At 55.7% G+C, this 25,838-nt stretch overlaps 9 protein-coding genes across 9 annotated transcripts; 5 read left to right on the forward strand and 4 right to left on the reverse strand.

Annotated features, from left to right (window-relative positions):
- Positions 1-1,090: 1,090 nt before the first annotated feature.
- Positions 1,091-2,470, forward strand: W97_05505 (uncharacterized protein; the record flags this gene model as incomplete). Its single annotated transcript, XM_007783535.1, has 3 exons — positions 1,091-1,478; positions 1,544-2,268; positions 2,327-2,470. The coding sequence occupies 3 exons, from the start codon at positions 1,091-1,093 to the stop codon at positions 2,468-2,470; spliced, it is 1,257 nt and encodes a 418-aa protein (XP_007781725.1).
- Positions 2,471-4,363: 1,893 nt separating this feature from the next.
- Positions 4,364-8,539, forward strand: W97_05506 (CAMK/CAMKL/GIN4 protein kinase; the record flags this gene model as incomplete). The annotated part of the gene is made up of 5 exons (XM_007783536.1): positions 4,364-4,986; positions 5,037-7,323; positions 7,381-7,759; positions 7,832-8,110; positions 8,313-8,539. The coding sequence occupies 5 exons, from the start codon at positions 4,364-4,366 to the stop codon at positions 8,537-8,539; spliced, it is 3,795 nt and encodes a 1,264-aa protein (XP_007781726.1).
- Positions 8,540-9,391: 852 nt separating this feature from the next.
- W97_05507 (60S ribosomal protein L24) lies at positions 9,392-10,222 on the reverse strand (the record flags this gene model as incomplete). The annotated part of the gene is made up of 3 exons (XM_007783537.1): positions 9,392-9,679; positions 9,892-10,035; positions 10,172-10,222. The coding sequence occupies 3 exons, from the start codon at positions 10,220-10,222 to the stop codon at positions 9,392-9,394; spliced, it is 483 nt and encodes a 160-aa protein (XP_007781727.1).
- A 628-nt stretch (positions 10,223-10,850) lies between these two features.
- W97_05508 (uncharacterized protein) lies at positions 10,851-11,858 on the forward strand (the record flags this gene model as incomplete). Its single annotated transcript, XM_007783538.1, has 2 exons — positions 10,851-10,932; positions 11,011-11,858. The coding sequence occupies 2 exons, from the start codon at positions 10,851-10,853 to the stop codon at positions 11,856-11,858; spliced, it is 930 nt and encodes a 309-aa protein (XP_007781728.1).
- A 410-nt stretch (positions 11,859-12,268) lies between these two features.
- Positions 12,269-13,076, reverse strand: W97_05509 (uncharacterized protein; the record flags this gene model as incomplete). Its single annotated transcript, XM_007783539.1, has 2 exons — positions 12,269-12,556; positions 12,663-13,076. 2 exons carry the CDS (start codon positions 13,074-13,076, stop codon positions 12,269-12,271), a joined length of 702 nt encoding a protein of 233 aa, XP_007781729.1.
- Positions 13,077-13,729: 653 nt separating this feature from the next.
- Positions 13,730-14,336, reverse strand: W97_05510 (uncharacterized protein; the record flags this gene model as incomplete). The annotated part of the gene is made up of 2 exons (XM_007783540.1): positions 13,730-13,844; positions 13,897-14,336. 2 exons carry the CDS (start codon positions 14,334-14,336, stop codon positions 13,730-13,732), a joined length of 555 nt encoding a protein of 184 aa, XP_007781730.1.
- An 877-nt stretch (positions 14,337-15,213) lies between these two features.
- On the forward strand, positions 15,214-17,403 carry W97_05511 (uncharacterized protein; the record flags this gene model as incomplete). Its single annotated transcript, XM_007783541.1, has 2 exons — positions 15,214-15,302; positions 15,432-17,403. 2 exons carry the CDS (start codon positions 15,214-15,216, stop codon positions 17,401-17,403), a joined length of 2,061 nt encoding a protein of 686 aa, XP_007781731.1.
- A 5,045-nt stretch (positions 17,404-22,448) lies between these two features.
- On the forward strand, positions 22,449-24,037 carry W97_05512 (uncharacterized protein; the record flags this gene model as incomplete). Its single annotated transcript, XM_007783542.1, has 4 exons — positions 22,449-22,631; positions 22,753-23,200; positions 23,258-23,661; positions 23,717-24,037. 4 exons carry the CDS (start codon positions 22,449-22,451, stop codon positions 24,035-24,037), a joined length of 1,356 nt encoding a protein of 451 aa, XP_007781732.1.
- Positions 24,038-24,779: 742 nt separating this feature from the next.
- On the reverse strand, positions 24,780-25,733 carry W97_05513 (uncharacterized protein; the record flags this gene model as incomplete). The annotated part of the gene is made up of 1 exon (XM_007783543.1): positions 24,780-25,733. One exon carries the CDS (start codon positions 25,731-25,733, stop codon positions 24,780-24,782), a length of 954 nt encoding a protein of 317 aa, XP_007781733.1.
- Between the last annotated feature and the right edge of the window lie 105 nt (positions 25,734-25,838).

Below are 25,838 nucleotides of genomic sequence, written 5' to 3' on the forward strand. Positions count from 1 at the left end.
CCACCGTCCCCACTCACAAAGCACGACAAAGCCGCTGCGTGTGTCAATCCAGCCTTCGAGTCCGCCATCCGCATCCTGGGCGCGCCCAGGCACCTGAGCTTAACAAGGGATCGCCATCTGCCAGCCCACTCCGCACCCTTCACCACCCAACAACACCCCTCGACAGCGTCCGAGGCTGTCACCGAGTACGCGCTCGTGCTCACTGCCTCACTGCCTCACTGCCGCTCTCTCACGCGCGGATTCCATCGCATCGTTGTCGTTGGCCGATTGTAACTGACTGTCCTTTCGCTGGGCGCCTAGCACGCAACAACGACCATCTCCCGGGACGGCGCCTTAAGCGTGGTGATCGACGGATTTCTTTCTCTGCACGGCCGTGTATCAACATCCGTTCTCTTTACCAGATATCAGATATTGCACCGCTTGTACGACTTCGTTGTCGCACAGCATCTGCACGACCAGCTTTCCGGGTTCTCTCAAACTCTTGTTGTATCGACTGGGACCGCTGTGCCACCCTCGGCCGGTCTTGCACTCATTGTACGCCCTCTTGCTCCGACTCGAACTTGTCAGCATCCACTGATTACTTGCGTAGCCTAAAGCTTTCTAGAAGACTTCTGGATTTGCCTGCATCTGTTGGTATCACCATTCTCCAAGTCGGCGCAGTAATCGAGTAGCGACGTCTCTACCACCTCCACTTTGCAAGCCTCGAACTCCAGATTGGTGATAGACGACTATCCGGGAAGACGCTTTTTTAGTATCGCTCTGTTCAAGCTGCCAGTTTCAGAACGCGGATGGTCCCTTAGTCGCCTCTCGCCGCTTCTTGTCGCTCGAGCCTGCTCTGACTTAAGAGAAGCACTTGCTCTTGTCTCTGATCATCGCTTTATCATCACGATAAAGCGTTCTGCCCTTTGTGGATTATTCTCAGATATATTCTGGCCGGTCGTGGCCTGTTGCAAGCGTCCAGACTTCTCAGCTGGCGACTTTTCACAGGACGCCTTTTCCTACTCCTCCATACCCTGATTCGGATCGGCCAACAGGCCATACAGAGGAATTAACCGCCAACGTGGCTGCCGCAGTCGCTCATCCGACCCATATGCATCCTGGGCCGGATTCCTTGGGTGCTCCTCCCAGCTTTGCGACGAGGAGACCGAACGCGTCCAATCTGCCTAACTTCGAGCTGCCACCACCTCAACTATCAAGCCTGCATAAGTATCAGCCCTTTGCAACAATCAGTGCTAGCCAACCGTCCGCAATACCTTGCTCAGTTGCAAGCGTCGGCAATCTCTTGACGCCTCCAAGCAATCTGCCAGGAGATGGCCTGAGTCCAGTCTCGGGAGTTACCACCACCAGCTCCAACTCAACGCAAAATATTCCACCATATACGCCTAACGGCTACGTATGGTCGCCGCCAAACCCGTCAGGGCACACACCGTACGGATTCCACTCCGGATCTGCACCTCAACAATATATGTCCTCACGAGGTTCGTCTTGACTTTGACACTGACACTGAGAGATGGATGAGAAAAGTTAGACTGACAATGAAAAGGCTTGCCTCCACCACCATACGAACTGAACTTACCTCCATTTCCCGCGTCCGGTGCGATGTCGGCTCCGTCTTCTCTGCCTACGATGTCAGCCCAGCAGCAGGCCATGAACAATATGATGAATGCTCAAAATTCAGCGGCAACGACCTCGGCCACGCAACCATCTCCTATTCATGCGCACGAATCCTTCCACCGACCTCCTCCAACTCCAACTTACTATAGCTCCCAACCATCGACAACACCTCAGCAATCCCACTTCCCTTATTCCACCGGCCCCTCTCCTACTCAGCAAAGCCCCTTGAGCGCCGGAGGACCCATGAGAATGTCCCCACCGAATCCGTCTGGCTCGGTTCCATCGATGCAATCTCAGCCCTCGGCTTCCCCTCATCCTTACCAGCGACCATTTGGCGGCTACTCTGGACATCCTGGCCCAGTTTTGTCGAATATGAACAACCCGAACGGTCAGCTAGCCCTAGTCGGCGGTATGCCACATGGCATGATGCCTGGCTTCAACAGCGGTCACGCTGCAAACATGGGTCACATGTATGGTGGACATCACCCAGTGCAACAAACGCCTCCCAACGATCGGCCGTTCAAGTGCGACCAATGTCCACAGAGCTTCAACCGTAATCACGATCTGAAGAGGCATAAGAGGATACATCTTGCGGTCAAGCCTTTCCCCTGCGGTCACTGCGACAAGAGTTTCTCAAGAAAGGACGCGCTTAAGGTCAGTGATTGATGAAACGTTAGCAACAGTCTGGCGAATGGAACTAACGAATCGACAGCGTCACATTCTTGTCAAAGGTTGCGGCAAAGCTGCAGCAGCCGCTGCTGAGGCTGAGAAACTGGACGGCTCTGTTTCCCCGACCGAGTCGAAGGGCACCGTGGTCAGCGACGCTGAGTCCAAGCCCACAATTGCAGCGCATTAGTTGCACTTCGCACCCTCCTCCGTCAATTTCATTCTTGCTTCGCTGTAGAAGCTTTGTATTACTCATACATTTTTTCTCTCCGGAGAGATTTCTGCCGCTAATGATTTATGTTTTGTTGTGGATATGTTAGCGATGGAACTAAGGCTTTGCAGCTGCTCGCGGCCTCGGATATGGAACTGGAGTCTGATGGGGGTTATATCGGGTGGTTTTGATCGTCGAAATGGACGTGCGGATACCTCTTTGTCGTTGCTGTTTAGTCGGGGTTTGCGCTTTTCCTAAGGCTTCTCACGGGTCTCCTAGGGGCTGGATGGTTGTCAGCCATGTTCTTACCGGCCTTTTTTGCTGGTTCCACCGGCCGTGGACTTTCCTTGCAGGTTGTTGTCGCCATGGTTGTCTTGCGGTCCTATCGCTAAAAGACGGAGGGGAAAAGTGTTATAGGAGATAACTCAACATGAACATACCTCATGCCACATTGGTCACCGAGCTATCGCCTGCCTGCCTGCTCAGTCGATAGCAGAGCTGATATCACTCACGTGATTACACCCGCAAGGGTCTCGATATGCGCCATGCGGTTTCGGCATGCTACGACGGTTCGGTAACATCACTCTGAGAGACCTCAGGCAACCTCTCTCGCAATCTCATGGTTGTCGGAACCCCGTAGACGTTGGAAGTGGCTTCTCCGGGGCATGCAAGCGTCCGGCCAGCACATACCCTTGCTTGGAGATGAGCACGTGATGAGGTTGAAGGCGTTGCAGGGATGTCATCCAACACCACGCAGCGCTTTACTGGGTCTTTCTATCACCCCCCTTAGCCTGCGCGCTGCCCTCTTCGTCCTTGTGAAAGTCAGTCCATGTATTGTGCTGACGCATCTACCACGCCCCTCTAATCTCTGTTGACAAGCTGCGTTCCGGCTTCGCAACCTCGCGCTCTTCAAGCCGAAAGCCTGGTGCTCTGTAACCCGACATCTGCTTCCCTGGCTGTGCCCGTATTCTGCCTCTGGAGACTCGTGTTGCTGATGGAATCCTAAAGTCTCCCAGGACGGCAGATGCAAAGTGGTCCCTACAAGCTCTTGAACCATGGAGCAATAGCAAATGCAACGGAATCATGGGAAACTGCTAGAGCCCTTGGTGCATAGGTAGCAAGCTTCATGATCATTTCATCCTTGTTTTTAGCACTCGTTTGATGGCGAAGAGATGATGATATGCAGCACCATTCCATTGATGCCCACCTGGCGACGCATTCCATTGAATTCCAATCTTGGCACAACACATACAAACAATATCCCACAACCAGCGCTAGCCCCATTCTCAGTGACCACTCCAGACCGCAGAGATGCAGTGAGAGCAAGTACAGTTCCGTCCGACTCTTCTTCCTTCAATTGGTCCGCCGCTTCTCGAATTGTGTATCATCTCTTCGTTCGCGATCTCTTCGTTCGCTCTTTCCAAGCAATTCCCTTCTACGATAAGCTCAAGCCTGGGCAACGACCACCCGATCCCTCCCACGCTCTCTCCACAGTCCCCCCGACACTCCTTCTGCAAAACGTGCTGCTGCGCTTTTTAACAAAGTCTTTTGGCCACGGAGCAGCACTGCTTCGCAAGACCGTCCTCTCGTTCATCTATCATCTCAGTCCATTTCCTCGAACTTCGCCTGCAAGACATATCGAACGCTGCCTTGCTCCAATCCTTGTCCCCACGAACTAGGTCTTCGCACACCTGATCGCCGCCAATGCACGAATAATCAGCAGCAACCACGCCATATTGCACTCACCGCTATACGTATCAGCGTCGCTCACGGGCAGTAATTATTTGCAAGTGCTCTGATTCCACCGCCAACAGTCTTCGTCAGCACGTCGACTGGCAGTAGTGATCCGCTGCAAGCAGTCTTCCTACTGTCATGGACCGACGTAATGCCCATGAACGCCCACCTTCGCGTCGAACACCGCTTGGTGACGCGACATCCAGAGCAAACACCTCAACCCCAGTCCGAAGTCACGTGAAAGGACAGTCTCTCTCACCGTCACCGGGCCTCCCACCCCGTAATGAGTCGATCGTGCCTGCGGCCAATGGCACACTCACAGTCCGCAATCCCACAGTGTCGCCGGTCAACAAGCGTCTATCCAACATCATCGACAATGAGCAGCGGGACACCAAACGAGACTCGGCCATCTCTAATGCATCAACCAACGCGTCGGACACCGGCAGGCGGCGTAAGAGAAATATAGGCCCATGGCAGCTGGGGATGACTGTCGGGGCGGGGGGATGTTCCAGAGTCCGACTCGTAAGACACACGGTTACGGGCCAATGGGCAGCTGCGAAGATTATATCCAAGGCAATGGCAGAGACTGTCCGGGCTCAGAGCCTCGCCGACTTGGTAAAGAGTGCGGAGCATGACCCAGGTTTAATCGCCAAGGGCAGGGTTATACCATTCGGACTCGAGAGGGAGATAGTAATCATGAAGCTGCTCGAGCACAAGAATATCGTCCGCCTGTACGATGTGTGGGAGAACCGAAACGAACTGTCAGTAATACCCGCCAGATGCGTAGCGCATGCTAACACTTTCCTCACAGCTACTTGATTATGGAGTATGTGGAGGGCGGCGAACTGTTTGGGTACATCGCAGAGAACGGAAGTCTCAACGAGATGGAGGTCGTCTACCTCTTCCGCCAGATCATTGCAGCGCTGCTCTACTGCCACAGAATCCACATCCATCATCGTGACCTGAAGCCCGAGAACATTCTCTTGGACCGCAGAACGATGGAAATCAAGCTCGTCGATTTCGGCATGGCGGCTCTTCAGCCCGAAGGCCGGTACCTCAGCACTCCTTGTGGTAGTCCCCATTACGCGGCGCCAGAAGTCCTCAGGGCCGGCGCATACGATGGCGGTCAAGCGGATGTCTGGAGCTGCGGTGTCATTCTCTACGTAATGCTGACCGGAACTCCTCCCTTCAATTTTCCTGGCGACGCACAACACCTTCGCAGACTGTTCGCAGCAATTGCAGTAGCGGACTACGCAATGCCGGACGATATTAGCAGAGAGGCGCAGGACATGATTTACAACATCTTGATGCCGGATCCGAAGCGGCGCATCAGCATCGAGGCCATATGGGACCACCCTTTCTTGAACAAGTACAATGCAGAGTTCGGTTACAATGCAGAGCAGTCAAGAAAAGAGCACTGGATTGGGCCAAGGCCGCGCATCCAGGACTGGAGGATACTGAAGAAGGAGGAGATCGATCGAGAAGTTCTAAGAAACATGCGCACCTTATGGCATAGCGAGAAAGAGGAGGCGCTGATCCAGAAACTGACAAGCAATGAAGCGAATCATGAGAAATACTTCTACACTGCGCTCATGAAGCATCGGGACGAACACTTGGAGAACTTTGCGGGAAATCCGGGCGGCGTAGGCTATTCGGCAAGCGACCATCATCATGCGAAGCCAATGCCTGGCGAGGAGGACCCGCCTCCGCTACCCACGGGCACACACCAGCGATCAAAATCTGCCTTCTCCATCTTGAACGACGAACACTTGCAGTCACGACACAACTTACATGAGCTGTTCCCATCCGGCGCGAGCTATGACCCTTTCAGAGCTTCTAGGGAGCCTAGTTTGGCGCCCAAGAAGGGCTACATGAATGTTACTGTCCACCGGGGATCTTTAAGTGGTGCTAGGAAGCGCAAATCTGCCACGATAAAACCGGGTTCGCTAAGAGTCGAGGCCTTGAGAGCGAACAGCCAGCGGAACTCTACTCTCTCCGGTACTCCTGGATCGACGAGGCGATCGACAAAGCATTACTCGGGAATAACGCGCAGCTCAATGTCCCGCAGCTCGTTGGCAAGCTCTATGTATCCGAGCAGCCCGCCCATAATCATCAGCGGTCCGCACAAGCGCGGTGTGAGCTTCTCTCATCTACGTCGTAGCTCGACCGCCAGCGCTCTCACGTCACGTCTGGACTTCGACGCCACGCAAGATACGCCGGAACAACTGAAGCACCAACACATTTCCAAGTGTGACCTGACCATTGTGCGTCCAGGCGAAGCCTCAAGCCCAATTACCCAGCCGAAAGGTATCGTTCGCTCTCGAAAGCAGAAGGAAACTGCACAAGCGATTACGCTAGGCATCCGCCCACGAAAGCACCCGACAGAAAACCGTGTCCTAGAACATGAGGCACGTAAGGCAAGCACAGAGCTCGAAAAATTCTGTGAGGAAGCTTTCAACCGATCGTCGGTTGACTCTAGTGCTCGAACATCTGTCACTGACAGGCCTACACCATACTCGGACTGCGATACACCTCCTTCCTCAGTGGGTCCGTCGCCGTATGCAGCCAACAAGCTTCTGCGACCCGCCGATCAGAATCGGCCTCTCCCACCATTGCCTGTCGATTCGCCCAACACTTACGCTCAGCGAGAGCTCGCGCAGACTCGAGAGCGACTTGCAATCCGATATGCGGAAGAGGGTGGTGAGACTCTGGAGGGCATGATCTCACAGCTGGACAACCTTTTGCGTCCTGCCGGCAAGTTCTCGGTAGCTGACAAGCACCGCATTACGTCTGCGTCTCACGCAGAGCACTTGCGCTATCCGAGCCACCTACCTCCGATCGAGGAAGACGGCAAGTTCTCGGACGCTGACGAGAGCCTGCTGCCGAAGGAGAAAAACAGGGGCCACAGGGCCGTCACTGAACCGTTCAGCAGGCGGCCGGCTCAACCTGCTAGCAAGTACGTTGATCACAATACTATTCGCTTAGTGGACCCGTCATCTCCTACGCCCATAGCACCCCTCAACATTCGGAAGCGCAGTGCAGAAAACACCATCCCACAGGCCGGTCAAGACGGCAATCGGCAGCCGCGCAGAAATATTGTTACTGCCTTAGGCTCTGTCTCTGCTAACGCACGGAATTCGTACAGGGCGAGCCAGGATTTCTCTACCGCGTCCGCTGCAGCAGCCAACAAGGAGAACGCGAACCAGAACAATTCAAACAAGGAAGGCCCCGCTAGCAAGAAGCGCAGCTGGTTCAGGCGGAAGACAAGCAACCCCGAGGAGAAGGACGATCCAAAGTCAAGGATCCCAGAACCATGGCGCATCTCACCCGACCGCACGAACAAGCAGCAGCCGCCCGTGCTGGTCCAACAGAGCAGCCAATCCTCTAACCGAACGAGCACAGCCAGCAGCGAATTTCCGATCCATCCTGCAGAGGCAGAGAAGACCGAGAAGAAGGGTTCGCTGTTCGGGAAGATGTTTGGAAAAAAGGGCACGGAGAAGAACGACTACATATCCAACAAATTGGAACTGGGATGTAAGTAACCCATCTTAACCACTAACCCAACTCCTTCCGCTGCTCTCAATACTCACGCCCCCTTTCCTCTAGCACCGACCAACTGCTCCACCTCCTCCCTGACCTCCGGCTTCGACCTCGCGGAATCCGACGACCCGTCCACCGGCGCCCGCCGCATCGAAGCCCAGAACTGGCTCTCGCGCTTCCTGCACATCAAGCCGGCGAGCAGGGTCTTGTGTTTCCAGGTCGGACGCGGGCGCGCGCGCACGGAGCTGGTGCGGCTGCTGAGGGACTGGAAGAGGTTTGGAGTCAAGGACGTGACGTTTGATCGGAAGACGAATGTCGTGCACGCCAGTGTTGACAAGGCGAATCGTGAGTTGTGGTTTTTGTTTTTGCTGTGGTGCTTGCTCCGCATCTATCTCCCACCGCTCTCATTCTCTTTTTCTTTCTTAATCCTTGGCTCCTTTGCCGTTCTCCAGCCTCTTCCCGGAGTCGTGTCCCCTTCCTTCCTCGCCTCTACCCGGCTCCCCTTCCTCTCATGCTCAAAACACCCGCTGACTTCCCCACCTCCCAGACCTCAGAATCAAACCCGTAACCTTCGTCGCCGAGCTCTACGTGGTCCTCGAGCACGGCCGCCGCGCCCAACTCTGCCTCGCGCGCCTCACGCAGACCAAAGGCGCGGCCAGCAGCTTCAAGAAGGTGGTCGAGATCGTGGAGGACGTGTTCAAGGCGCGTGGGTTGCTCATCGAGGAGGAGGATCGGAAGAGGGCTGTTGCTGAGGTTCTGGGGGGTGGTACGTAGGTTTGAAATGGGGTTGGGGACATGGGCTGGGTGGGAACGTTGGGTTGTTGGATGAGGCTTCGGGTTTCTGGGGGCTTGTGCAAAAGAATAGAGGGGAGATACGGCTATGGGGTATCCATCCCGGGTACCGGTTGGTGGGCGGTTGGTTGTTGGATGGGCAGGCTGATGTTGGGTTATCCGTCGTGGTTGGATTTCTTAAGGGGGGCATCTTGCATCTTGCGTTTTGCATTTCACACTGGCATACCGGATGCGTGAAAGGTGGTCGTAGCACCCGGCTCTACCATCTGCAGAGTACGGGAATGATTACGACTTTTGATCATGGTAAGGTCGTCTTTTCGATGGTTTGCTAGCATAGGAAGTTGCATGTAACGGGTTGAGGCTTACGGTCTTCTCGTAGCGTAATGGCGCAGATAAAAAGTTGGTCATTATAAAAGATTGGTCCCTCCCGATGATGTTGTTTGAGTGAGGTGAGGTCATTAGATCTCAAGGGCTTAGAATGTTCTGTCTGGAAATAGGATACTCTATGTCAAAGTGCGGAGGATTGGTCTCGATACTGCCAAGTTGAAGGCCAGAGATGCTCAGACATAGACACCGTGCCAGAGACCGCTCAGGCGAGCATAAGTATGCTTGTTGATTTGAATAGCCTGGTGGACTTACAACTGGTCAGCGTCGCGGCTAAGCTTCTGATATGGATTACCGGCGGAAGTTGACACAGGTACGACAAAGCACTGGAAGAAGCAATGCATTGCCTGAACAGCCGACCCTATCTGGCCGCAACGAGCATGTTGCCTCAGCTCGCAGTGACCATTATGCCAGTAACATGAAACCCCACGCCAGCCCCCGATTCTCCTCTCAACGAGTCTTCGCCTGCACCTTCGGCGCCGCGCCCTTCGCGCCCTGCTTGCCCACGATCTTCTGCACCTGGCCCCGTGCCGCGCCGGCCGCGCCCTTGGCCTTCTCGAGCTTCTTCTTGCTCTCCGACGCCGTCTTCTTCTCCTTGCCCTCCTTGATGGCTGCCTGGCGGGCGGCGGCGCGGGCCTCGGGCCGCATGTTTCGGCGCTCCTTGATCACGTCGAGGGAGGCGCCGACGATGGCGCGCTGGTGCTTGACGGTGCGGCGGGTGCGCTTCTTGGCTACTTCCTGTTGTTGTGGATGAGGTCAGCCCTGATCGTTGTCTGGTTCGCAGGTCTGAGACGCTCTAGCTACGCCGGTGGCGGGGAGCAGCACGCTGCCTGTTCTTGTTCCATGGCTTCGCGCTTTATCCCAGGCACTGCGACTTCATAACGTTTTCCCCTCCCGGTCTACCTCCACCCCCAAGAACAATTCCTGCGAAACGAAACAGGCCGACTGACCTCAGAGATACCCTTCCTGTGCTGCCTCCGGAACAGCACCGTCCACGCAATCCGACGCGGGTTCTTGCGCTGGAGGAACAGGGATTCGGTCTTGCCATTCTGGAATCTGAAGATCTTGCTGTCGCCGCGGACGTAGAGCTTGCCCTGAATATCGCAAAGCCATGATGTTAGCCCTCACAGTCCTTCCACGCACGCCTCCATTCCCCAATATGTGATATTGTCCTTCTCGAATGCCCGCAGTTGGCGCTAGTCTCGGAGGCTGGGAGGGTGCAAGACGAACCTTGCCCGGGTAGATCCTCTGGCCGCTGAATGTGTCGTCGTAGGTACGCATGGTGGCGGTTTTGGTGCGGTACCTGTGTGTTCGGTGGGTGGTGTTATCGTCGCTGTCGTCGTCGTGGGCTTGGCCGCGTCAAGCGAATAATTCAGTGTGCGATGTCCTGTCGGATATGGCGCACGTGATTTGGCCGGATCAATGACAGGCCGATACGGGGGGCTCCCCCAATGCCATCATCTTTCTTCAGCCAGTAGGGCCGTATGAGAGCCTGAAGGTAATATACGGTTCTATGCCGATTTTTGGTCTCTAAGCAGCATTTGGGATTTCGTTGTTGCATCACGCGGTTTTTTTTTTCAGATCAAGATTGCGGAATTTGGAATACCACGTAACTGCTTCAACGCCCGAAGAGGCGATATCCTGTCCGTTGTTTTTAATTGTAAACTATACGTCCGTAAAAGGACCTCTGTCGGAGTACTCTCTGGCTTGCTAAAAGTATATCATGGTGGTAGCTGTCTCTTCGCAAGCCTTTCAGACTCCATTGAAGCAATCACATCAGAAAGACAGACGAACCCGCAAACAAAGCTCTATCTTCAACCAGCCATCGATCATATCGGAGGTCTTCGAAGTCGTCCTGATAGTTTTCGGATTACTCCCTCATTTCGCAGTAGACGTGTACACATACATAATGGCGTGGTTCGGCGGCAATACCTTTGAGCCGGCGAAGGATATACCCGATCTCTCGGGGAAGGTAATTTTGGTTACAGGAGGTATGGGATTACTCGTCCTTAACACAAGGCGCCATCTTCTCTCTGAGCCGAGCGACAACCGTTAACCCTCAAACGCAGGCAACACAGGCCTGGGCCGTGAAACGATCCACCAACTCGCAGCCCACAACCCCAGCGCCATCTACCTCGCCGCCCGCAGCGCCTCCAAAGCCGCCTCCGCAATCGCCAGCATCAAGTCCACCCTGCCCAACGCGCGCATCACCCACCTCCCCCTCGACCTAACCTCCTTCGCCTCCATCGCCGCCGCCGCCGCAACCTTCACCGCCCGCTCCTCGCGCCTCGACATGCTCATCAACAACGCCGGCATAATGGCCGCGCCCTTCGCCCTCACCCCGCAGGGCCACGAAATCCAGTTCGCCACCAACCACGTCGGCCACTTCCTGCTGACCGCGCTGCTGCTGCCGACGCTGCAGCGGACGGCCGAGCAGCCCGGCGCCGACGTGCGCGTCGTGAATGTCAGCTCCGCGGGGCACGCCATGGCGCCGTCCAGCGGTATTGTGTGGGACCAGGCGAGCTTGGAGGGGTGGTCGACGTGGCGGCGCTATGGGCAGAGCAAGCTGGCCAACATCCTTTTTACGCGGGAGCTGGCGAGGAGATATCCCCAGATCACGTCGGTGGCGGTGCATCCGGGCGTCATACTCACGGAGCTGTATAAGCCGAACGAGGAGACTAACACGCTTGTTCGCTGGGGGGTTGGGCTGCTCGGGAGCTTTGTCATGGGGACGGTGCAGGAGGGCGCCAAGAACCAGCTTTGGGCGGCGGTGGCGGGGAAGGAGGAGGTTAGGAATGGGGCGTATTATGTGCCCGTGGGGAAGTTGAGTAAGGGGAGTGAATATGCTGGGGATGAGAAGTTGGCGGAGGAGCTATGGCGGTGGTCGGAGGCGGAGGTGGGGAAGCATGGGTTCTGAGACGGGGCGTGCATTGATGGGTTGTGTGGGGGAGTTTATTGTCCTAGATTTTTGTATGAAGACAGGCAAAGCGGCTTCCTGTTGCGATGATGTGTGCCAAACTCTATCCACATGCCATAAAGGCGTCACCCGGGAGCACAATGAGCCTCGATGCGGCGTTCATCCTACAAGGAGTTTCTGACTGCAACGCACACTTCAGGGTGTTCCAGTGTTGAGCCTGAGTGAGACGGTAGTAGCCTACCGGCGAGTTCACAATCGTGGAAATAGGCTTTAAGCAGGATACTTTTCGCAGCTTGCGTCTACCTCTTCCAGGACAATCTGGTTGTGCTTTTGGCAGAACAGAAGTTTTCTAGCTTTCAGCCTGCCTCGAAAATCCAGAGCAACCTCTCCCCCCTTCCACCTACTCCCTCCTACAAAGCAGCCAACCCACCAATGACACCAACAGCGCCCATAGCCCACGCCGCCAGCGTCGCCCTCGGCGCAGCTAAAGCGCTCGAAGCCGCGGTGGCAGAGGCAGAGGCAGCTGCACTGCTCTGCGACCCAGATGCGGAGCCCGACGGAGCCGCAGTATTCGAGGACGTCTCGTTCGGGCTGCCCGCGTTCTGCAGAGCCTCGACCGTGACGCCGGAGCTGTTCCTGCAGTTTTCGCTGTACTGCTGCTGGCTGAGCGGCTGGGCTGTGAAGGTGATGTCCGCGCACTATGTTCCGTCAGCTACCGTCTTCTATCCGTTTTCTGCTGGATAGGATGCAGAGGAGAGCGGATGGAGAGCGGGCAAAAAAGGTGAAGAAGGGCCCCGAACGTACCTGATACAGCCCCCCCGCAGGATCCCCATTGGTAACAACCTGCACCGTCGCCCTCGTCCCCTCCGTAACATTAACCCCCTCAGGAATCATCACCATGCCAAAGCAAAAGTCCTCCGGCCCGCGCTCCTGCACCGTCGGCACCAGCACGATATTAAAATTCTCACCAGGCTCGTCGCCCAGCGCTAGCAGCACCTGCACGCGCGCTTCCGTGTGCCCCATCTCGAGCTGGATGGGCCCGCCGGATAGCGGCCAGGGCGTGCGCGTCGCGCTGGGCGTGTTGAAGCCGCCGCAGGGGAACTCGCCGGCGCGGCTGTCGTCGAAGCCGCGCGCGGGCGGGTAGACGAGCTCGAAGTGGGCGGAGGCGAGGGGGAGGAGGGCGAGGAGGGCGGCGGGGAGGGTGAGGTGGGTGAGCATTGTTGTGGTGGTTGTGGGTGTGTGGTAGGACGATTGAGATGTAGATCAGGTAATTGAGTAAATAGAGGTGCGATGTGAAAGGTTCCAAGTTGTTTGGGGGTTGACGGAGGTTCAGGAAAGACGATCTCAAGACGAAGTTCGGCACACAGCGAGCTGGCAGCGGGCGTGCTTATTCATCATTCCATGGCCGAGGGTGGGCGGCTTCGCTGCAGCCACTGCATCCATGACCGCTGTCGAGGAAGCGTCGCACGCCAATGCGCCGGTTGTTCCATTTCTCGCGGATGCATGACGCATCTGAGCGCGCGGGAATGAGCAAGTTTCCAGGGGCGGGGCCTTGGCGGAGGCGGGGATCTCGCTTGGCAGGGCCGGCGAGTTAAGCCGCAATCTGATATCACTTGATGAAACAACTTTTCGTTAAATGGCTTCTTTATTTGAGCTTTGCGCTTCTAAAGTATGTATTGGTGGAGAACTGGTGCTCAGTCGCTCCATCGGCCCGTTTTGCAGCGCAGACATAAGCTGCGGCCCAATTCCCATTTCTACAACCCAAGCCGGCCGCGCGTGCGCGCCGGTAGTAATGCATCGATAGATATGTCTGTAAATGCCCTGAACGCCGTGCAATATGCTGTCGTGAGACGTGATGCAAATCGAGTCGATCAATGGTGCTCCGACAACACCTGGATGTACCTACCCACGGCGAGTTCTCCAACGAAAGTGCCTGCCAGGACCGACAGGAAGTAGCCCACATTGAGCGTCATGACTGCCAGCATGCTGCGAGAGAATCAGCATCGCACCCCTGGCGAACTTCCTAAGGGACACTTACAGCAAATACCCAACGCCAACCATCACCGTAACCAGCAGCGCCCTCGGCAGATCGACGCTGAACCGCCACGGCTGCACAGCGTGAACCGGCGCATGCACCATCCTTACATTCTCCTCGACGCCATTCGCACTCAGCACCGCCAGCTTACTGTCGTCGCTCGTGCGCACCCTCTCCGCTTCCGGCATCTTGTCCGCGACAACCACATATCGCCTTCTATACGCCTGCTCTGACCACCGCTTCTCGAGCAGATGTTTCACCGCAAAGGAGGCGCGGTAGACGACCGAGAGGATGATGAGGAAGATGCAGGTGCCGGCGTATTGGCCAGTTGTTGTGGGTGTCCATTGCGTGGAGAAGAGGGGGGTGTTTGCGGCGTTGAAGAAGACCATGCGCATGTCGGCGGCGTCCATGGTCGTCGTGCTTGAGGAGTGGGGGTGCGACATGGTGTGTCGCAGCTGTAGGTTTTTGCTCGTGGATAACGGCGTGGAAGTCCCTGAATGTAGGCACCCAGGCAGTTTCCCGAATACTGACAGGTCCCTCTTACTTGTAGCGAGCGGAGCGATGAGTTGTCGGTGGGGGCAGGCAGTGTCGAAGCGCAGTGAGCGGTAAAGAGGCCGTTTGAGACGTATGAAGCACTTTCGCGATCAGGGATCCAGATTGCGAGTCGGGTCGAGGACGGTGGAGGATGGAAAGATGGCGGAGGCCACGATCTGCCTGCGCGTGCAGTCTCTTACGCGCATAGCGGCAGCCGTTTCCCTCTCATCCATGGCTGGTTGTGGGTTCTGTTCGCCTTCGCCGTTGAAGCTGCATTAAGGTTGATGCGGTCGATTGAGCACGTTTCCATTGGCTGGGGACTGGCTTGGCGGGGTTCTGATTGGCGCAATGGCGCAACTCCAGATCAGCAATTGCAGACTTCGGACAAAGAGAGCAAGAGACGAGCCCACCCGACGGACGGCCGCGTCTGGAGTCGGCAGAGTCGAGTCGAGTCGAGTCGAGTCGAGTCAAAGTCGCTCCCAGTGATGATATCGCCGCCATGCCGTAGCCTCCGTGACAAGGTAAGGCTGTGGCGTCCGCCAATTCTCCACTCTGGTGGCATGCACGTTCAATTTGCATCTTGGTAGACAACCTTCATACATTCGCTCTTCCACACTGCTACCACTGTCCTTCTGAGCGTCTACCTGTCCTGTCATCTGTGACACTTCCGATCAAGCATCGAGAAGAAGACTGCTCCTCGGCCATGAGATAGCGCTTACCTCGTGCCCTTCATCACTTTCCCCTTCCAACCGCTTGCGACTCCGCGCCTGAGCGGACACCGTCAGCATGTCTCACGACCACTCCAGCATGAGCTCGGGGCAGGGTTCCGTGTCTACAGGTAGCGGCGTGCCCACGAACTTTGAGATACAGGAGTTGTATTGGGCTTTCGTTGGTGCGGGCATAGCAGCAGCAGCGGCGGTGAATCTAATAGAATACGCGATATATTATCAGAGGCAGGGCACAGTACTACGAATCCGCGATACGCAGCTGACATGACGACACAGACTTTACTCGGCGAGACGCAGACTTCCCTTGCCCGCGAAGCCAAAGTCACTCCTACTCAGGTTCAATGCCACCATCACTGCCATAACGCGCGAGTTCGCCAATGCCTCTTTTGCGCCGCTCTCAATTCGACGGCGCACAATACCAGTGCCAGGGGTAGGGAGGACAACCCTGGTGTTGGCAAACCTGGTCCTCCTGATCGTCTTATGCTTCTATGGGCTTGATACCAAAGACCGATGGTCATACGAAGATATAGGGTATCGGACGGGATTTGTCTGCATAGCACAGCTCCCTCTGATATTCTTGCTGGCCGGGAAGAAGAACATCATCGGTTGGCTGACCGGAACGAGCTATGAGCGACTCAACTGGCTACATCGCTGGACGTCTCGCTGTCTCTTGCTGACCGCTACTATACACGGGGGTTACTGGATCGCGGCCTGGGCGCCGTACGGGGACTTCGCCCTGAAGAAGATCCGAACGGACCATCTTACACAGACAGGTGTCATCACATGGGCTATCCTCGTGTGGATCGTGTTCAGTTCCTCGCTGCCGATCCGCGGCTGGAACTACGAGTTCTTCGTGCTGCAGCACCTCGCCTCCTTCGTCGTATTCATGTACTTCGTCTACTCCCACACACCCGCAGAAGTGCACATCTGGATCTGGATACCCGTCGGCATCTTTGTTTTCGACCGCCTTGTCCGGGCTCTGTACGTCATCTATACCAACCTCTCCATATTCCACCCGAAGCAGCGCAAGCAGGGACAAATCTCAGGCCTCTGGGCCTGCAAAGCCGACTTCGCGCCCCTACCGCACGACACCACGCGCATCTCCATCGCCAATCCGCCCATCAGCTGGTCCGCCGGCCAGCACGTCTTCCTCTCCTGCCATTCCGTCGTACCGCTGCAGAGCCACCCCTTTACAATCGCCTCCATACCCTCGGACGGGAAGATGGAGTTCATAGTCAAAGCAGGCAAAGGCGGCACCCGCCGCATCTTCAAGCACGCCGAGAAGAACCACATCCTCCCCACCGCTGCGTCCCAGGTTGTTCTCCGCGCCAAAACCGTCGCAATCGAAGGACCCTACGGCCGCATCCGCCCGCTCGAACAGTTCGACAGCGTCGTCCTCTTCGCTGGCAGTAGCGGCGCGAGCTTCACGGTCCCCCTGTTCCGTGACCTTGTCAGGAGATGGTGCACCGCCGTGGCGGTCACCCGCCGCATCCGCTTCGTCTGGGTCGTCAAGTCAAAGGGCCAGCTCAGCTGGTTTGCGGCGCAGCTGTCCGAGGCAATGGAGGCGGTGCGGCTCCTGCAGAGCGCCGGGAGGGACGTCGAAATCAGCATGAGCATCTACGTCACGTGCGACGAGTCGTTCGCCGAGGAGCACAAATCGCTCTTGACGGCGTCTGAGCCGTCTCCGGCGCAAGCGACCCGGGGTCGTGTGGAAGATTCCGAAGCCGGAGAGCTGGACGAGAAGGGCTCGCTGCGGAAGAAAGACACCGAGCAAGCGCACGAGGTCCGCGAAATCGATCCGCGCGCCGAGAGCCAGGCTTCCAAGGCCTGCGGACCCGACGGCACATGCTGCTGCATCACGACCATCGACTCCGAGGACGTCGCCATCGCCGCCGCCGACTCCATCTGCACCTGCGACTGCGGATCCTCCTCCCCAGCTCCAACGGCTCCACAAGCTAAACCAGAATCCACAGCGTCCTCGTCCTCCACATCCGCTACCCTAACGTCCTCATCGAAACCGTTCTTGGACCCCGCCATCACGGTCCTGAGCGGACGGCCCCAGCCCCGCAACATCGTCCGCAAGGCCCTCGAGCAGGCGCTCGGCGAGTCGGCCGTCGTGGTCTGTGGACCCCATGGGCTGGTGGATGGTGTTAGGAGGAGCGTGGTTGCGTTGAGCGATGAGAGGGCTGTGCATAAGGGGACGGGGGCGCAGGGGATTTATTTGCATTGTGAAGCTTTTGGGCTGTGAGGGCCTTGATAAGGTGGGTTGGGTGCGGCGTTCGGGGCTTGTAAGGGGGTTATGGAAAGGAGGGCTCATGATATTGAGGCATTTGTAGCGCTTATAGTGTTTACAGATGGATTTGTTTTGGTAGAGCGACGGAAACTTGGAAGTTCGTTTAGTGGTTTCAGCGATAGCAGGTAGACGCGACAAAAAGGGAGTCCATAAAGACTTTTAGCTTATGGGACATCTGTAATGAACAGTTCCTCTCACTCTTGAATGTGCCGCGATGGGAACCATTACCAGCTAACCAGCGATAACCGGATAAATTCGAAGGTCAAGAGACAGACACTCCCCAAGGCGCATGCTTTCAGATGTGGTGCTTGCTCCCTTGATCCCAGATTCAGTGCCCCAGTAATACAAAGCACAGCCACGAAATGCCTCGAGGACCCCACCACTGCGCCAACGGCGTCCACCCTCCAATGCCCACTCTCCAATATCAGGACTAAGAGGGCGCAGGAGAGAAATGTCGCACACCCCATGTGCTACGGCTCTCCATGCGGAGAATAGAGCCGTTGTCGGAAGCTTGACTCACAACGGCTCAAGGAGGAATAAGTACGCCCGCCTTCCACAGTATCCGTAAATCCCGAAAGCCATGGCGGCGATGCTGCGCCGACAGGACCGCGGCCCCGGCTGGCGGTCAGGCAAGAGCAGGGGGGGAGACGTCGCGCGGGGCGGTTCTGCAGTTGACTGTAGAGCGGTCGCGTTGGGGGGATTCACAGCTGTCTGAACGTCAGAGCACCGCTTGAGAGGCGGGGTTCCTGGGTCCTGCCGGATGAGCGTCGCCTCGTTGAGCGCTTGGCGCGCTGGCGGCATCTGCATCGCAGAACACGGCCATGGGACTCGGGACGTGCGGACCCGTGCGGCTTGGTGGAGGTTGAGGGGATGGGTGAGGGGGAGAGCGATAGCCGTCAAGGCGGTGGAGCGCTGCTGGATTGTTATACTGGAGGCCTCGCTGGGCGAAGCGGTCGGATGGGAGGGCTGGATGGGAGACTTTTGATTTCTGGCTCAGTGCTCTCGACGAGGGTTGTGTTTGGGGGGATACGCCGTTCTCGCTCCGTTGTGGTTAGTTCAGGACGTGTGGCTGGGCGGAGGGGTTGGTGCATTCGCTCTCGAGAGCTTGATGACATTGGGTGTGACAGTAGTGCTGGATAAGGGGACGTTCCACAGGAAATCAATCTTGATCTCCTCGGCCTCTTGTTCAAGAGCGGCCTGGCGACTATCATCAGGATCGTATTCTGGTGCCGGGGCACCCGTTACGCCTGCTTTGGGAAAAGTGCAGCACGAAGGACATAGATGTTTTGGGTGCTACATCTCCTATGCGGCAGTGCGTTGCAGCAGCAGAGCGCCGCAAGCCACTCAGCGAGGAGCTGAGTATAACGTGAACTCGACTAAGATGCGATTTGGAAGTGATCGTAGAACGCGTAAGCACCTTTGTGGGAATCGGCTGTCATGGCTCAGATCCAAGCTTGAAGATCGTCGGACTTTCGTACCACTACTGGAAGAGCCGCCTTCTCGCTCCTGTGCGGCTTGCCCAGTAGTCTTGGGAAAAGGTGCAGAATGACAACACCGGTTGCGACTGGAAGCCATGAGCGGCATACGAGACGGAAAATAAGTGGTGATCACTAAGGGACGTAGGAGATAGAATGAAATGGGAGAGCAAAATGCGAGCATAGGTACAGCACGATCGAACGAAAATACCATTGACCCGACGATCTGAATGAACGGCGTATCATGAGTCCACGTGGGAGACCATTCGAGACTCTTTTGATCCAGTTCCTTATCTGCGCTTGGAGCCTTACATAGAGCTCCGGAGTTGCAAAGTCCCAGGTCAACAATTGGAACGAGAGCAACGACCAAGAAAAGGGCTGAGACAAACGGAACTATTGTAAGCACACAGCTCGAAAGGGAGAATCAAGTTGATTCAGCTCGTATTACTACCGTTCAGTGGCTCACGCGGCACAGCTTCAAGTCTTGCGTTCCTCCATGGAGTAGAGCGACTGTGCGGTCATATTAATTGAAAGACCAGCTGACAATTGTCTCAACGACCTCTCCGAGAGTGTGTCACTCTGTTGGTGGACGAAGGCGTGGTGGAGATTGCATGGGAGGAACACACAGGCCTCGAAGCCCCGTGCTATCTTCCGTTCCCTAGTGCGTGAGGCGACGGGAGGAGAATTTGGAAGAGGCATGCACGGACGATATGAAGCGGATGAAGTTGAACTCAATGAAAAGGTGCCTGAGCACTAACCACAACGGCTGTTGGGGGGATCTCCGCTTGGTATCAATTCGAAACGCTCTACGGAAGGAGATGCGTTGAAGAGAACAGTGGCTAGTCCTTTTAGTCGTTACAGAACGCGTCGCCTTTACTTGTGGAGAGCGTCGTCCGAAGTCCTCAACAACAATGTGAGCCGCGAACCGCGAACCGACTCCCGAGGTGGACCTCAAGTAAGTTAAGGGGGCTTAGCTAACTATTCCGAGCACCGGCGGTGTCGGCAGCTGCCGAAGACGCAATACCCCTAAATGACTCGCTTCACACGATAGACAAAACAGCAAGGAACATCCTGTGCACCCAAATTGCACTCCGGCCGAGCTGTGTGCTGTGTTTCGATTGGTGCTTCAAGAGATCGCTCTGTAACCCGTGCTGTTAATAAGCATATCTGGCTTCCAAATACCCCTTGCTAATTGAGACAAGTAAGGCTGCTCTGCCAAACGGGAGGGGTACATTAGCAGGTACTCCTTGGGTTACTTCAGAACGCCGAAGAAGCGGTATCGTAGCATATGCTGTTCTCGTTTGTCAAGACACGAGGCTATTGAGAAGAAGGGAAAGAAAGGAGAGGCTCCACAGCTCGGCGTCTGGAGGACTGTTGCTAAGCCTGAAAAGCAGCTTGCTCAGTCGGTTCGGCATCCACTGCTGCGTGAATGCTATTGGAGACCGGGACCACGACCATAGCTGGCCGAAGAAACAACCTCAGGAGAACCCGATGCCGAAGCAAGATAAGCGAGCGCAAGCTCCAACCGCAGGAACAACAGAGTTGTGGGTGATTGCCAGGGCCACCCGACAAGCCAATCCGAGCTCGCGGGCTGTCAAGCCCTGTGATATCGACGGCGTCTCCCGTGGCGCCGGGGTGGAGCAGAATTTGAATTCATTGCAGCAGCGAAGCAGGGATGGAGGGCTGATGGCTGCATCCTTGACTGTGCAGGAAGATGCGCGTATCACGTCGGCGGACCTGCTCGAAGCGGGACAGCGCAGCATCTCTTCCAAAAGCTGCAGCTTTCTGCTGCTGCGTGGCTGTCTGAAAAATCCTTGGCACGCCGATCACCTGGGATTAGCATATCGTGCTTAAGCGAGGAGCTTCTTGGGACAACAAGTCACGGAAAATGTTTTGGGATATCGAGCTTCTGATGCCACTCGAGATGGCCTCTCGAGATAGCCTCCACGACTACTTACGGAGAGCGGCTACGAGCAAGCCATGAGGCATGGTTCCACATCTTATCCAACACCAGCAAATCTACGGATGCTGAAGCATTTGCTTAGTCTGCAACTAGAGCCTCAGAGGATTCTGCGCTTGGCCGGATGCGTATGGGTCGATGGCTTGGTCTCTCCGACTTGGCATAAGCGGAGATCCACGGGCGCAACGTGCAGTCCATGCAAGCTCCATGCGTTGCACATAGCACGAATCACATTGTTATCGGTACTCGGATACGAAAGAGCTGAGCTGAGAGCAGCTGAAGAGCTTTGGGCGGACGGGAATCAGCTTCGCAAACACCATGAACTTGCAGATGCAGCATCCATGCCTGCCCCTTGCCGGACCGCTTTGAGAAACAGCGGCGTCCTTTTGACAACGTCATGCGAGCGAGCTTCCTAATGCAGTAGGTAGCTCGGACGATGGGCCATAGTCGCTACAAGGCGAACTGGTTGGTCTGTATGATCTTTGCTAACATCTGGCAGCCACTGCATGTCTCTCAACGGAACACATGTGCGTCTCCAGAGAACCAAGGTCGAGCCACGGTGGAATTGCAGGCCGCGCCTTAAGGCATTCTACGGTACAACGACTGGTCTCGGCGAGTCTGGCAAAGCCTGACAGGTAATTAGCGTACCGTTGCGGACGGCAGCTGTGGATCGAAAACTCAGTAGCATCGCGGTTATCGTTGCACTTGACGAGCAGCGATTTACTCGAGTATCACTGAAACAGCTAATTCGAAGCCCTGAAATTGTGCAGCATCAGCTCTGCTCGAGCTGCTCAAGGATGTGGAGATGCCGCAGCGGCTATCAGGGATCAGGCGGGTGTCGTCAGCTGAAAATCCCAGGATGTTGCCAATCAGAGCCGTGTTCGAACCGTGGCTCGTGAGATGCGGGACAGGGTCTCCGTGTTCTGCAGCAGCAAGCCCTATCGCGCCCCCCTGACTCCCAGGTTCTGCGTTCCCAAGGATTTGGAAACAGCTGTCACATTACGTTTGTGGCAGACAGTGCCTGTCGGTTTACGTCTCTGTGCAGTACACGACTCCTGTCGGCTCCAGCGCTGGACTTTGTAGAGCGCAGACCCAAAGCGTAGGCTCACCTCATGGTGGGCGCCGAGTATGTCCAGTTTCTGAGGAGACATCACTGATATCGAGTGTGAGCCTGGGCTATGCTGCGCGTGAATTGGCATACTCGTGCAGCAGTAGAGCTAGTAGATATTCTCCTCCCGCCAACGTTCAGCCACGACCTCGGACTGTCCCTCTAGCCCAGTTCGTGGCGTCCCACTGCCAATCCACGTCGGTAGAATCACCGATCAAACCAAGATAGGCTACTGCTTCGACAGTCTCCCGCTGCAGGACCACATTTATTTCTACCTCAGCTCCTCCACGTTTTGCACGCGGATCTTCCTTCACCACCCATCTCCTCTTCCTTCACTCGCTGCACTTTGTCTTCCACTTTTCTACCGTGAACTAGCCGGTTGCTCAACGCACCTCTCTATCACTGCGAACCCGTCCAACCCAAGCTTTGCAGTTGCATATTATTGTCAGCCGCCAAGATGGTCTACGGCCTCACCTATCGGCGGCCTGCTCATGTTCCCCCACCATCGCGTGATTCGATCAGTGGGGAGGAAAAGCAGAAGTCAATCGATCACTCGATAACTTCGTCCAGCTCTGGAATGTCGCACGGCATACCCGATGCGCTGTCCTTCGATAGAATCCTCGCCGGCGGCGTGTGCCCGGTAAATATGCACTCTTCCACTGTTACACGCTGTTGTACCACTTGCAAGGCTCTTTGTCTACTTGTCTATCAGTCTTGGATCCATTTGGTGAAGCATCAGCGGCTAACGAACTTGTCAATAGCCCTGCACTGTCCGGGACTTCATCAATTACCTCAAGTACATAGAGCACGCTGCAGAGAACCTCCAGTTCTTCCTCTGGTATCAAGACTACTGCCAGCGGTTCGACGCGCTACCTGGAAGTGAAAGAACCTTGTCGCCGGAGTGGACGGTAGCCCAGGCCGAGGCGGAGGCATTAGCAGCTCAGACAACGACCAAGCCGGTTAAGGTCAGCCCTGCTGCCGCCGCCGCGTTCAAAGGCACGGATTTCGACAGCACGCCGAAGATCACGGACTCAGAAAAGACAAATCCATTCTACACCCCTCCGAGGACGCCATCGGACGACTCGAGGCGTGATATCGGTTCCGCTGGCTCAAACAACGATTCACACACAGATTGGTCAACTGGGAAGACCGGCTTCACCAAAAAGGCGGAGGGTGCGTTCGAGGACGCTGGTCTGAAATGGCAACCATGTCAGTAGAAGTTCTCAGAAACCCCGCAAAAGACCTGCTGGCTGACCTTACGCACAGTCACCGTCCAGCCATATCGCGAGGAGATCAGCAGGATCATCACCATTTACATCGCTGACGGCGGTGCCCGTCAGCTCAACCTGTCAGCGAGGGAGCGCAATGCGCTCCTCCACGCCCTGGAAAACACGACACATCCTTCAGCCTTCCGCGACGTCATTTCAACCGTTGAATGGTCTCTACGTTGCCAGGCGCATCCCAACTTCATCCGCTGGACCATTTGCAACGGCAACCGTTCTCGAGTCATCTTCGCTCGTGGTCTTGGTGTCGGCGGCATCGTTGGCGGTCTCATCGCCGCTGTCCTCATCACCCTCAGCAGCGCCAGCCGGCCGTGGCGCATTCTCTCATTTCTCGGTTTCTTCATCGGTATTGCCACTCTGGTAGCTGCCTGGAAGGGCATGTGTGTGGTAAGATCCTCCGCCGAAAAACTCTCTCCGCTGCTTGCCTCCTAACACAACGCAGGTTCTGCACGGCATGCACCATCGTCATCTGCGTCCTTGGGAGCTCTTCGCTACCGACGACGAGCCGCAAGAGATGGACCTGAAAAAGGAATCCTTCGAGAGCATCGGCTCGAGCAACAGCTGGGAAGACGAGCCGTGGGTTGCCAAGTACGAGAAGCGCAATATTGTCCGCAAGGTCTTCGACCGCGAGGTCTGGATCCAGGAGCCCGCTCTTCGGCAGATTCAGGACACCATCTTTCTACAGGCTATCCTCGCCGCTTTCCTCCTCTCGGCTGTTATTGTCGGCATCTTCTGTGCATTCCCGAGTGGCAGATTTTACTAAGCCACGCAGCTCTTACTACATCTTGTACTTTGTCCCGCTGGGTGATTTCATTTGTTGGTTGACCGACGCACTCACATTTCCGCTCGATACCCTGCTTCGTTAAAAAACTGTCCCGACGATCTCTTCACTGGCGTCGCATGTCCTTTTGTAACATCGTGGCGCTTGGATAAGGGTGCTGAGATCCGTACGCAAAACTGCTGTCCGTCTTTCTCCTTGATGATGGATATACTGGTACGCGTGGAACAATTTCGTTTTTCAGTGCTTTGTGCTTTTCCACTGAAAGCTCTCTGTGTCTGCGGGAAACTTCCTAGGAATCTTTCGGCTTGAACTGTAATGCTAAGAGTTGCTGAGGAAACGAAAACTTTGCTCCGAGACTCCAGTTTTCCAGTCATACCTCGGAGACTACACAATGATGAAGGTCTCGCTCTTTACCTGGCCAGCTTCAAGGCCATGTAAAGCCTCCCCATCCATTAAGCCGTGGACATAGCACTCGCCGATAAACTCGTGATGTCCGTTCCTGATGTCTCGTAGAACATACAGAACCTGTCCGCCGAGAAGCGCGCAAATCTTGTCGCCGCGTCTCATGGCTCCAGGTCCAATACCCATGTATCTTTCTGTAGTCCAGAACAAACTTCGCCCCCATAGGGTTATCATGAAGTTACATAGGGCGAGGGAAAATGCGATAGCGCCCTCCTTTGGCAAGGCATTGATCTCGTCCGCCGTAAGGGACGAGAAATACATATCAAAAGCATAGCCACGACAAGGAACACTCCCTTGTGCGTCTCACGTCGGCCACGATAGTCGAGAGGAAAGCTTGTTGGATTGTGCCTCCTGCTGTATAGTTTTGTGCCGAATCCTTGGGCACCCACGTCTTCAGAAACGCCAATGCTTCTGCGGGTGGGAACGGGTGCTGATAACACGAAGAGGAGATCTGGGAGACGACACCAACGGACAGTCCGAGAACACGCAGCTGGTTTCCAACAAGAGAAGCCTGCGTGGGATATGTGCCAGCTGCGTTGTATAGTTTAGTGCCTGGTACAAGTCCATTGGAGCTAGAAACCTTGGGTAATGCGTAACAAATGACGACCCTGTTCCAGTCAGGTAGCCATGAAGGGATACTCAATCGCTTTACCGATACTGAGCCTGTGAGCTTCTTGAGCTTGTTGTGAGGCCATTGCAGGTGTACCGCATGCGCGAGAAAGTCAAGTCTGTGGCCCTCTAGATATCTGTTGAGAACTGTCTTCACCACATCTATGTACACATCTTCGGCAGGCCTGGTGTAATCCGGGATAATGTGTTGACTAGTGTCGCCGGCAACAAGGCCTAGCCCGGCGTAGACTTTGTCGCGTGGATCCGTACAAGTCCATGGACGCACCTTCTCTAGAACTTCCAGCAATGTAGTGCGAGAGCCTTCTCGACGTTGCGTGGTGAGTAGCTGTATGTTGAACGGAGCGTTAACTCTGGGGTCGTCGTACACAAGTTTTGCAACTTCCAGGGCGAAGGCAAGTACATCAAACTCAATACTGAAAGTACCCCAGTACAGATACCGCGGAGCAGTGACAGTAGATTCCTGAAGGATCCAAAGTCGAAACCACCAAGGTCTCGCGCACAGCTGCTCAATGGCTGTCCAGTATCTGGCGCCGGGCTTAAGCTGGAGAGGAGCAAGCAGCTGAGGCGAATAGATAATTGCTTCCATCGAAGCGACATCCAACTGTCTGCCTCAAGATTCAACCAGAGGAAGCAGATGAGCGCTCCATCTTCGCAAAGTCTTCATAGCAAGGTCGCTATCGCCACTTGAGGG

The sequence above is a fragment of the Coniosporium apollinis genome, assembly GCF_000281105.1.
Source record: "Coniosporium apollinis CBS 100218 chromosome Unknown supercont1.27, whole genome shotgun sequence".
NCBI lineage: Eukaryota > Fungi > Ascomycota > Dothideomycetes > Coniosporium > Coniosporium apollinis.